Below are 13,035 nucleotides of genomic sequence, written 5' to 3'. Positions count from 1 at the left end.
GAAATGTATTGCTCACGGTTCTGGAGGCTGGGAAGTCAAGATTAAGGCACCAGCAGATTTTGTGTCTGTGAGGACTTGCTCTGCTTCATAGATGACACTTTCTTGCTGTGTTCTCACATGGCAGAAAGGACACACAAAACTCCTTCAGGCCTTTTTTATAAAGGCACTACTCCCATTCATGAGGGCTTATCTTTTGTGACCTAATTATCTCCTGAAGACCCCACCTCTTAATGCTATTGCATTGGTGATTAGGTTTCAACGTATGAATTTTGGGGGAACCTAACTACTCTGGCCATAGCAGTTGCACATCTGGAGGCCTCATCTTTGGATTTCTTCCCCACATTCCCATTTCACTTTTTGACCTCAGAAGAGTTTTCCTTGATGTTCTTGCAAGCTCATGGTGTGTTTAAGATGTTTTTATTTGTTTTGGTTTTACTTTATCTAGCATTTTTAGTAATTTTGTAGCAGGATGGTTGTATCTGGCCTGCCATATTTTTCCATCACTTATTGATTATTTATTTTTGGCTTGCATTGTTTAGGACTATCTGTATTTCTGGTTTTAAGTCCATTTAAAATACTTCTACAAGATGGCATGTATGGAAATAAAAGGCAATGAAAATAACTTACCGGGGAATTTTGACATGTTCCCGAATACCTTCATAAAATGGGGTGAAAACTTGGATGATCAGGAAATAGAAAGGAGTATTTAAGCTGAGCCTGGCCTGCAAAGATGAGTAGAATTTCCTTAGGTCAACACAAGTGAATGAGACCATACGGGATGAAGACCAGAAAATACTTTGAACTGAATTTGAATGAAAACTCAACATATCAAATTATGTAAAATGTAGCTAAAGTAGTGCTAAGCTGGAAAATATTGGAACCCACTGTGTGTATTGTGCTAGAAGCTTTACTTGTTTCATATTCCCAATTTACAACTAAAGCCAGAGAGATGAAGTAAATTGTCCAGGATTGCTCAACCAGGAGCTGGAATTCAAACTCAGGTCTGCCTCATTCCAAGCATATGCAGATTATTGTGATGTTTTTACCACCATTTCATCATCTTGAAACTTTTTTTTTGACAACGTCTTGCTCTGTGTCATCCATGCTGAAGTGCAGTGGCGCAATCACGGCCTACTGCAGCCTTGACCTTCTGGGCTCAAGCAGTCCTCCTGCCTCAACCTCCTGGCTAATTTTTTTAATCTTTTTGTAGAGTGTCCTGGTCTCTCTATGTTGCCCAGGCTGGTCTTGAACTCCTGGCTCAAGCAGTCCCTCTGCCTCGGCCTCCCAAATTGCTGGGATTACAGGTGTGAGCTACTGTGCCTGGCCAACATTCCTATTTTGTTACTTTTTAAGGGGTTAGTGATAGAAACTCATACTGTTTTCCTTCCTAGGAGGAAAAAAGTAAACCAGATGTGAATCTGAAAGATCTCCAGAGTGAAGAAGAGATTGATCATCCACTGATTATTCTAAAAGCAATCTTATTAGAGGTATAGTATGTGTGTGTATGTATTTGTATGTATGGTATGTATTGTGTGTATGTGTGCATGTGTGTATATATGTAAGAATATATGTGGTTTAGTTGCTAGATGTGATATTATTACCATTCATAGTCTTTCCTTAAGGACATTCTCTGTATCTATATTTTAATGATTTTTGTGGGGATTTTCTGGTTATGAATGAAATACATATTCATGGTAGAAAATTCAAGAAAAAAACAGAAAATATATAAAAAAGATAAAAAGTATAAGTAAGCCAGATACAGTTATTGTTAACACTTTGATATATATTCTTTGCATTCTGTTTTCTTTATGTTTATATATGTATATTGGAATTGGGTTATGACTTTTTTGGCTATTATTGTCATTTTAAACCAAATTGAGCTTTACTAAATGCTGTTTTGCAATTTATTGCATTTCCATATTATCCTTTTAATGTCTATGTGACCTGAAAGCGTGTCCCCTTTTTCATTCCTGGCACTCACTGATAATATCTCAAGTAGATGACTTTTAAAGTTTGTTTAATATGCTGTTTTAAAGATGTGAGGTCTTCTTTCATTTATTCATTCATCCTTAATAAATGATTTGTTATAATTCCTGCTAGGGACCTGGGTCGAGTACTTTAATTATATTGATCTATGACTATTGTATGAATTTACTAGGGCTGCCATGACAAAATGCCACAGACTGCATGGCTTAGATGAGAGAAATGTATTTTCTGACAGTTTTGAAGGCTGGAAGTCCAAGATTAAGGTGTTAGCAGTTTTGGTTTCTTCTGAGGCCTCTCTCCTTGGCTTGCAGATGGCTGTCTTCTTCCTGTGTCCTCACATGGTGTTTCTTCTGTGCGTGTGCTTCCCTGGTGTCACTTTGTCCAAACTTCGTCTTCTTATGATAATGCCAATCAGATTTACTTAGGGCCTACTCTAAAATGGAAAACAGCCTCGTTTTACCTTATTCACCTTTTTAAAGGTCTAATCTCCAAATGTGGTCACATTCTGAAATATTGTAGGTTAAGAATTCACCATGTGAATTTTGGGGAGATACAATTCAGTCTGTCACCGCTACATCTCACCCCCTTTTAGAACTTGTTTATACTTCAAAACATTTAGATAAGACATTAATCATCTTTGTTTTTGCACTTACGTATTTCTTCCAAAATTCTTGTTTAATATCAGTAATTTACACATTTAAATGGAAAATTCCTTTTTAATGTTGGGAATTTATGAAACCTTGAGCTACTTTTGATATTGCTCTTCAAATGGTTAAACTGTGGCACATGGAAAATGGCAAAAATCCAAGTTTTCTCAACTGAGGCTTAACCAGTTTTTAAAAAACTTTTTATAATAAAATAATTATGATGGAATCAACTTACGTGTTTGCTGTTCTAGGCATATGTAATTAGGTATAATCCTGTTGGTCTCTTTGAATTTGTAAGTATGCAATTATTTCTCATCAGATTTTCTTGAGTGACTGTGTTTCTCTCATAAGGAGGAGAATAATCTAATTCCTGTTGATCAGCTGGGCCAGAAACTTTTGAAAAAGATAGGAATATCTTGGAACAAGAAGTACAGAAAACAGCATGGACCACTGCGGAAGGTAATACATGGCATCGTTTTGGGAAGTCCTCGTCCCAAGAAATTTCATTATGATCCCAACAACATGAATTCCTTTGCAGAAGGATATTTAAAATAGGTGAAAATAAAATCACCGTATTTGTATAATGGCTAGAATCCTACTAAGTTACTTATTAAGTATTACTTACTGAGTTATTTATCATAGAAACAAGAAGTAAGCAAAAATAGTGGGGAGTGACTCCTAAAAAATGTCAGAGTTCATACCCTAAAGCTTATCATTTTACTTAGAGAAATGTCTTCAGGTATTCACCCAGATTTCACTTGATTTTTTACACAAAATTCTAGTAAGGGAATTTGCCTTTTTGTCTGTGGTATCAAATTTATTGGTATAAACTTGTTCAAAATATCTCATTATCCTTTTAGTGTCTGTAGAACCTGAAGCTATGTTCCATTTTCATTTCTGATATTAATAATTTTTATTTTCTCACCTTTTTTCATCAGTGTTGCTTGGGGGTTATCAAGTTTTTTTTTGGTTTGTTTTTTTTTTTTTTTTTTTGAGTTGAGGTCCACTCTGTTGCCCAGGCTGGAGTGCAGCGGCACGACCTCAGCTCACTGCAACCTCCACCTCCCAGGCTCCAGTGATTCTCCTGCCTCAGCCTCCTGAGTAGCTGGGACTACAGGCATGTGACACTGCACCTAGCTAATTTTTGTAGAGACAGGGTTTTGCCATGTCACCCAGGCTGGTCTCAAACTCCTGGACTCAAGTGATCCACCTGGCCATCAAGTTAATTTTTTCCTTTTCAAGAAACCAGCTTTTGCCTTAGATATAATTTGATGCAATGCTATTGATTTTCTCTATTGCTTTTCTATTTTCTATTTCATTGATATCTGTTCTTATTTTAAAGTATTTTCTTCTTCTTGGGACTTAATTTGATCATCTTTTTCTAGCTACTTGGGTTGGTAACTCAGTTTTTGTTTTAAACCTTCTAATACTTTTAAAGCTATAAATTTTCTTCCAAGCACTAGTTATATTCAACAGATTATATTGTTGATTATAGTTATATTGTTGAATATAGTCAGTTATATTCAACAAGCTTTCATTTTCATTCAGTTTGAAATATTTTCTAATTTCTCTTATTTTTTTCTTTGGCTCTTGAGTTCTTTGGAGGTGTGTTGGTCAATTTCCAAATATTTAGGGGGTTTCTAGTTATCTTTTTGTTATGTCAGTAAATTGATTTCTAATTAATTTCATTGTACTTTGAGAACATACTCTATATGAGTTCAGTTCTTTTGAATTTCTTAGGACTTGTTTTACGGTTCAGAGTGTTGTCTATCCTGCTCAATGTTCTGTGTTCACTAAAGAAGTTGTTTTCTGCAGTTATTGGATGTAGCATTTCACAAGTGACAACTAGGTCAAATTGATTGTGTTGTTTCTTCTCTATTCTTCTTCTTTATTATTTGTTTGCCTTTTCTGTTAATTACTGAGGAGTTTTTAAATCTCCCAACTATAATTGTGGATTTGTCTCATTTTTTTAAAAAAAAAGTTTTGACAGTTTTTGCTTCATGTATCTTCTGGAAGCTATATTATTAGGTACATACACATTTAGGATTGTTATTGCCTCCTGGCGTGAAATGCTTGCCTTTTTTTTGAGACAGAGTTTTGCTCTGTCACTCAGACTGAAGGGTAGGAGCACAGTCACAGCTCACTGCAGCCTTGACCTCCTGGGCCCACGTGATCCTCCTGGCTCAACCTCCTGAGTAGTTGCGACCACAGGCACACCTGGCCACACCTGGCTATGTGTTCTTTTTTTTTATTTTTCATTTTGTAGAGATGGTGTCTCCGTATGTTGCCCAGGCTGGTCTCGAACTTCTGGGCTCAAGAGATCCTCCCACCTTGGCCTCCCAAAGTGCTGGGATTACAGGCATGAGCCACCATGCCAGAAATGCTTGTCTTTATCTCTGCTAATATTCCTTGCCTTGAAATCTACCTTGTCTGGTATTAATGTAGCCATATAAGCTTTCTTATACATGTGTGTCTCAGTATGAAGTTGGATCTTGTTTATTTTGAAAAATTATGGTTTTTAAGGAATTTGTTCATTTATCTGAGGTGTCAAATTTGTTGGCATAAAGTTGTTTAAAATCTCACCTTATTATCCGTTTAGTGTCTGTAGAATATAAACTTATGTTTCCTTTTTCATTTCTGATATTGATAATTTGTCTTTTTTTAGCTTTCTTTTTCATTGCTGGGGTTTATCAAGTTTATTAAACTTTTCAAGAAAACGACTTTGCCTGTGTTGATTTTCTCTGCTCTTCTGTTTTCTGTCAGATGACAGAAAGTTTGACAGTCTCTTCCTTTTTATTAGAATGTTTAGTTATTTACATTAATATAATTGATATGGCTGGGTTTGAATCTCTCATCTTGCTATTTGTTTTCTATTTCTCCTCTATTCTTTGTTATTTTCTTCTTCCTTTCCTACCTTCTTTTGGATTAATAAATTTTTAGTGTCCCATTTTTAGCTCTTTTGTTGGCTTTTTAATCTATTTATTTAATTTCATCTAGCGATTACACTATATATAAATTAACATGATAAATTACAAATTAATATTATACCACTTTATGTATACTGTAAGATGCTTACAATAGTATAATTTCATTTTCCCATTCCCATTTTTCCTACTATTGCCTTCTTATATTTTACCATTACATATAATGTAAATTCCACTATATGTTACTACTTCTGCTTAAACACTTTAGTGACTTTTAAAGAAATTAAGGAAAGAATAGTGTTTCGTATTTATCTTTTCTGGAGTTTACTGCTCATTATTTATCCAGGTTTGCATTTCATATCATTTCCCTTCAACCTAGAGAGTTTCCTTTAGCATTTCTTGAAGTTCAGAATTGCAGGTGAAAAATGCTTTCAGATTTTGTCTGAAAATATTTATTTTACCTCCATTTTTTAGTGATATTTTTGATAGATACAGAATTATAAGTTAATCATTTTTGTGTTTTTCTCAGTGTTTTAAAGAGGCCCATTGTGTTCTGGCTTCCAGTATGTTGGATGAGAAGCCAACTGTCATTTTTTATTTCATTCTCTTGAATGTAATGTTTCTTTTTCTTGGTCTACTTTTAAGATTTTCTTTTTATCTTTGGTTTTCAGCAGTTTGACAATAATGTATTTAGGTATTGTGTTCCTTGTGTTTATTTACATTCTATTGCTACGTATTTTTAATATCTGTGGTCCAAAGTCTTTTTTAAAATTTTGGAAAAATTTTGGCCATTATTTCTTCAATTTCTTTTTCTGCCTCATCTCTCTTTCTTTTTCTGGGAGTCTAACTATATCCTTCCATATCTATGGGGGATTGGTTCTAGAATCCCCAGATGACACCCAAATCTGCAGATGCTCAAGTCTCTTTCATGAAATGGCATAGTATTTGCATATGGCCTAGTCACATCCTCCTCTATTCTTTAAACTATCACTAGATTACGTATAATACCTAACATAGGCTGGACGTGGTGGCTCACACCTGTAATCCCAGCAAAAGGGAGGTCTAGGCAAGAGGATTGCTTGAGCCCAGGAGTTTAAGACCAGTCCTGGCAACACAGCAAGACCCCATCTGTACAAAAAATTTAAAAATTAGCTGGATGCGGTGGTGCGCACATGTAGTCCCAGCTATTTGGGAAGCTGGGGTGGAGGATTGCTTAAGCCCAAGAGTCTGAGGCTGCAGTGAGCTATGATCATGTACTGCACTGCACTGCAGACTGGGCAACAGGATGAGACCCTGTCTCCAAAAGAAAAAAAAGGAAACAAAAAAACCTAATACAATATAAATGCTATGTAAATAGTTGTTGTACTGTATTTTTAAGTTTTTATTATTTTTCACTATTATACTGTTGTTTATTTATTTTAATGTTTTTGATTCATGGTTGGTTGAATCTGTGGATTTGGAAACTGCAGATACTAAGGACCAACTGTATGTATTCGACCATTTGATATTTCCTCTCAGGTCTTGGATGTTCTGGGGGCTTTTGTTTTGTTTTGTTTGAGACAGGATCTCACTCTGTTGCCCAGGCTGAAGTGAAGTGGCACAATCTCAGCTCACTGCAATCTCTGCCTCCCAGGCTCAAGCAGTCCTCCAGCCTCAGCCTCCCGAGTAGCTGAGATTACTGGCATGTTTCACCATACCCAGCTAATTTTTTGCATTTTTTTGTAGAGATGAGGGTTTTGCCATGTTGGCCAGACTGGTGTTTTGTTCTTTAATTTTTTTCTTCTCCTACTTCCATTTGGACAATTTCCAGTGATCTGTCCTCAGCTTTGCTAATTTTTTCTTCCACTGAGCCACTCTTCTGTTAAGACCAACAAATGAGCTATACGTTTCAGATATTATACTTTTTAGTTGTAGTCTTTCCACTTAGCTCTTATTTAAAGTGTACATTTCTCTGCTGAAATTCCCCTTCTCTTTACCCATTCTATTCATCTTTTCCTTTAAATTCTTTAACATATTTATAATAGCTGTTTGCTGTTATAGTAGCTAGATTAATTCTGAATTTGATTCTGTTGACTGTTTTATTCTCTTTTGAATTGACCATTCCATCTGTTGATTATGAATAACATTGTCCTGTTTCTTTGCATGTCATATAATCTTTTCAATATAAATTTTTATTTTTTAATTACAAATTGATAAATTTTAGTTGTATATATTTATAAGGGTACAGATTGATGTTTTAATTTGCAAATACAATACAGAAAAATCTAATGAACATATCCATCATCTCAAATACTTATTTTTTTGTAGTGAAGTTTATTCTCAGCAATTTTGAAATGTATAGTATGTTATTATTTTCTGTATTTACCATACTGTGCAATAGATTTTTTAAGAAAAACAACTTATTCCTACCGTTGAATTGAGGTTTTGTATCCTTTGACCATCATCTCCCCATGTCTTGCCCCCCTGCTCCATATTATCTCATATTGTGGATGATGTGTTGTGGAGAGTCTAGATTATGTTATTTTTCTCTGAAGAGCTTTGCATTGCATTCTAACAAGCCCTCAAATTACCTTTGAATCTTTTAGATTCTGTGGAAGTTAAATTTTGGGCTTTATGGTGGGTCTGTTACAATTTTGGCTTTAGTTCTAGGGAATAGCTTAGCCCTGGGTCATGGTCCTTCCTCTTAGAGTAGGGCTCAGCTAACTATGGCCGGTGGGCAAAATGTGGCCTGCTGCCTGTTCTTATAGTCTTGAGCTAAGAACATGCCTTACATTTTTAAATGGTTACTTTTTAAAAGGTGAAGTGAGTATTAAGTAATGTTCTCAGTTTTGCTTCTAAAATATTTACCATCTGGCTCTTTAAGAAAAAGTTTGCTATCTCTTTTTAATTTGGTAGGACTTGAACTCCTTGTTCTTTCTTCTTGGCATCAGGCAGCCCTGCTCAGATATCGAACCTCCTAACTGATACTCTCTGCTGGGCTCTTTGAGCTGTCCATTCTACCATTTAGGAGTTAGCCAAGGATTTAAGGGGATTTGATACAGAATTGGGGCTCGTTCGTGGGATCTCGCCTCTCTGGTATTCTCAGATTCTGTCCCCTCAGCCCAGTAAGACTCTTGCCTTTTCTTGAAATCTGTTCCATCATGCACTGCTACAAACTGGGTAGTAGGTAGGTGAGTGCAGAACTCACCTGGTTTGCTTCCCTTCTTTGAAGTATTATATCTTCACTTTATGCCTACTTTGGGTTCCTTTGCCAACAGTTGTTTTCCTTTTTTGCCTAGAGTTTATCATTTTTATTAGGAAGATTAGTCTAAGAAAATTTCTTTGTCATTAATGGGACTAGACTGCACTGATGTTTGAGGCTTAAAAGAGTTAATTCTCAACTATCAAACAAAGAAAAACGTGGCTATATAGAAAGTTCATTACTTAAAAACCCAAAGAACAAAAAATGAAAAGAAAGTTCATTACTCAAAGCTTTCAAGTTGTTGATACTTTTTTGTACCTTAAACAAATTAGCTACAAGGCTATTTTACCCTCTGTTCTCATACACAATGTTAACAATGTTGTCTTTGGGTTATGCCCTACACTCTTCTGTTTGTTGATAAAATAATACTTTTGATTAGAAAGTTGACATTACCACAGATTACTTTCTTTCCAAGAGAAAAATTAGCAAATCACCTTTCCAGGGTGATTGATGAAGTACCCAAGTGTCAGATTTAACTCCCAAGTAATTTTCTATATAAAGTAAATTAGGCTGAGAGAAAAGAAAGAGACTCAAGGCCAGACAGAGGTTAAAGAGTGAGAGGATAGGGGCGTAGGGGATGGGGAGGTAGAGACAGGCAATGGAGAAAGAGATTTTTTTCTTCTTAATCCTTTAGCAAGAACTTTGGGATTGTGACTTAACCCTTACTATGCTTTGATTTTCTGAGCTTGTCTGCCAGCTTTTAGAACAGACAACATTCACTTTAGTTCAGGTTAAAAGATAATTTAGGTTGATAATTACTACCTTATCCCAACAGAGTCTATCTGGGTTTTCAAATTATCTTTTATGGTGGTACACTGTGTGATTGCCTTTGTTTTGTGCCTTGTTTAGATTGCTTTTAAATATTTCAAAAGTGTTTGTTCTACCTAATCTGTTCCAGTTAAATACTCTTTTAAACAGCGCTAGTGAGGTGTAATCAAAATGCTTTTTAGATTGTGGCATAGCGACCTCCTCCCTGGATGTCACTATCAGACTATTTAACAGAGCACTGTGGTTTTATTAAATGTTTTATGATACCTAGATGGATTTTCCCCCGTAGCTGGCCAGGTTAGAAATAAAGATGAAGTTAAATGATCTAATCACAGAAAGGAAGAAAACATTTTTTAATCACATCTAATTTTTGTTTAAATAATTAACTTAGCATTTGTTTTTTTGTTTCTGTGTAGTTCTTACAGCTCCATTCTCAGATATTTCTACTCAGTTCAGATGAAAGTACAGTTCGTCTCTTGAAGAATAGTTCTCTCCAGGCTGAGTCTGATTTCCAAAGGAATGACCAGCAGATTTTCAAGATGCTTCCTCCAGAATCCCCAGGTTTAAACAATAGCATCTCCTGTCCCCACTGGTTTGATATAAATGATTCTAAAGTCCAGCCAATCAGGGAAAAGGATATTGAACAGCAGTTCCAGGGTAAAGAAAGTGCCTACATGTTGTTTTATCGGAAATCCCAGTTGCAAAGACCCCCTGAAGGTATGGAAAGCAAATGTTCCCATTTGTTTCAGTTAATGGCTTTAGAAGATAAACATGGAATGCTGTTTGAATTTTTATTCTTTTAAAAAAAGGTTTACTCTTGGAACATTTTTAAATATTTTAAAGCTAACAAGAACTATATTATGCCAAATGAAATCTAACAATTTGTCATTTTATAAAGATTATATACTTCTCTTTAATTTTCTACCCTGTAATAATGTAAGATCATCATTACATTTTCAAAATTTGATTTCCTTGGATATCATAAAACCTTCTTGTGTTGGCAAACTTGAGTGCGATTGCCATGTGCTCAGACTTGGCTCTGTCATTCAGCCATATGTTGCCTTTGAATTTTAAGTGGCCTTGGTCTTATTTTTATATCTTCTCCTTTATTTTCCTGATTCTTTTATATCTTCTCCTTTATTTTCTGCTTATTTATATCTTTTATTTCTATTATTTATCCTTTATTTATATCTTTTCATATCTTCTCCTTTATTTTCCTGTTTCTCAATAAGACTTTTTGTTTATTTATTCATTTATTTATTTTTAGAGATGCAGCCTCACTCTCTAATCCAGGCTGGAGTGCAGTGGCATGATTGTTCACTGCAGCCTCTAATTCCTGGGCTCAAGTGATTCTCTTCCCTTAGTAGCTAGGCCTACAAGTACATGCTGCCACACCTGGCTAATTTTTTCATTTTTTTAGAGACAGGGTCTCGCTGTATTGCCCAGGTTGGTCTTGGCCTCAGATGATGCTCACACCTCAGCCTCCCAAAATGCTGGTGTCATCGGTAGAGGGTCATGCGTACAAGTTGTCCAGGTTCTTGGCATTTTGAACAAAGAATTAGAGAAAACGCCCAGCAAAGCAAAGAATGAAGCAACAAAAGACCAAAAGCAGAGATGTATGGAAAACAAAAGTACACTCCACAGTGTGGGAGCAGCCTGAGCAGCAGCTCAAGGGCCCAGATACAGAATCTTCTCCGGTCCAAATATCCCCTAGAAGTTTCCCATTGGCCACTTCATGCTCACCTCATGTAAATGAATTGGTAGCCCGCAATCAGTCTGATTGGTTGCAGAAAGCAGCCAACCAGAGGCTGAAGTGAAGTTACAAAGGTCACTCTCATGTGCAAACATCTGATTGGTTGCAGAAAGCAACGAATCAGAGGCTTGGGTGAAGTTACAACGTTATACTTACTTGCAAACGAAGACATAGCTGGCAATCAGTCTGATTGGCTGCAGGCAACACCCATTCAGAGGCTGGAGTGAAGTTGCAAAGATGCAAACGAAGACCCTCCCAGCAATCAGTCTGATTTGTTGCTCAGTGTTATTTGTTGCCAGCAACCATTCAGAGGCTGAAATGGTTACAGAGTTGCAAACGAAGACTCCACCCACTGTCTGATTCGTTGGGGTCAGCCAGTTTCCTATGTGTGCGCAGAAAAGGGGAAGTAGCCTCTGGTCCTTCTGTTACTTAGGCATGGAAAGTTAGGGTGTTCCTTTCAATTTAGTTCTAGGAAGTCGGTGTGAAACAGCCTTAGGTTCCCTGTCTCCAGACACTATTCTCCTGCCTCACTGGGATTACAGGCATGAGGCCTAGTAAGATTTTTCGATCACTTCTCAAAGTCCGCTCAAAAGTTAAAAACTGCAATGAGAAAAGCTTTATAGATTGAGACATATCTATTATTAGAGATGAGAATATTGTTCTTAGAGAATGAGAATAGCCATCATTTTTATAAAGAATAAGAATAAAGCAGTTACTAATTTGCATGTGAATCAAAGGAAATTAACTTTCCAGATCTAAAACAGTTACATAACTATGCTGTTAATGAAAAAGGCTTTGTATTTTTCTGGGAGGAAAAAAAGATATGGAAATGGTTCTGGTAAAAATATTGTGTATCAGAATTCACAGTTATAGAAATATATACTATCAGAAAAAGAATATTTTCAAATGGAGTATTAGTCTTTTTCACAGAATTGAATTTTAGTGTGTATGTAATTGGAATATGTACTCAATGACAGTTTTCTTGTTAGCTTAGGAATTGAACAAAGATCCAACAAAAAAATCTAGGTGTACTCTTTTGGGAATGAAGGGATAGAATTTATAAGATGATTCTAAAATTCACCTGGAGAAATAAAGTAATAAAAACTGAAGAAGAGATGACTGAGGGAGAATTTGCTGTATCAGTAAAAACATATTTATAAAGTTATAGCAATGAAGACAGTGTAGTGGTAATGCAAAAAGGTAGACAGATCATTGAAAAAGAGCAGTAAACCCAGGAGTTGATCTAAGCATATTTGTGTTTTAATCCATGGTAAGGTAGCTCTTCAGATATTTTGGAGAAGGAAGGGAGTGAATTACTCAATAAATACAACTGGGAAGTTGGTTATTTGCTAGGGAAATAACTAAGCCATTTTTCTTTGTTATACAAATCACTTAAATGAAATTATAGTTCCTTTAATATTTATGTAAAAAAGGAATCGTAAAATGTGTAAAATATAAATATTTGATCTTAAGGTAAAGAAAACCTTTCCGAGCATAAAAGCAAAGAAAGAAAAAACTAGGGCAAAGTGATATAACCCTTAAAACAGAATTAAAAGGCAAATGACAAGCTAATGGAAAACAGTAAAACATATGACAAATTAATTTCCCCTATCTGTAGAGTGCGCTTACATATATTTCATTGTGCTCAGTAGTAAATTGGGGAAATGATATAAATAAGCAATTTACAAAAAGAAGATTCCTGAGTTTCAAAAAATT

General features: G+C 35.6%; 1 protein-coding gene across 15 annotated transcripts in view; it reads left to right on the top strand.

The window, feature by feature from the left end:
- The window catches only part of USP40 (ubiquitin specific peptidase 40), a 91,201-nt gene that overhangs the window by 23,082 nt on the left and 55,084 nt on the right, over positions 1-13,035 (top strand). For all 15 annotated transcript variants that reach the window (XR_010109424.1, XM_063595313.1, XM_034955388.3 and 12 more), the window contains 3 exons: positions 1,392-1,487; positions 2,985-3,092; positions 9,983-10,283. Coding sequence is in view for 14 of the 15 variants with exons in the window: in XM_063595313.1 (XP_063451383.1) it covers positions 1,392-1,487; positions 2,985-3,092; positions 9,983-10,283 (505 nt within the window). In the remaining variant the exon portion in view is untranslated. The remainder of the gene's footprint in view (positions 1-1,391; positions 1,488-2,984; positions 3,093-9,982; positions 10,284-13,035) is intronic.

Source organism: Pan paniscus, chromosome 13 (genome assembly GCF_029289425.2).
Source record: "Pan paniscus chromosome 13, NHGRI_mPanPan1-v2.0_pri, whole genome shotgun sequence".
Taxonomy (NCBI): domain Eukaryota; kingdom Metazoa; phylum Chordata; class Mammalia; order Primates; family Hominidae; genus Pan; species Pan paniscus.
This window is presented reverse-complemented; position numbering and strand designations above follow the sequence as displayed.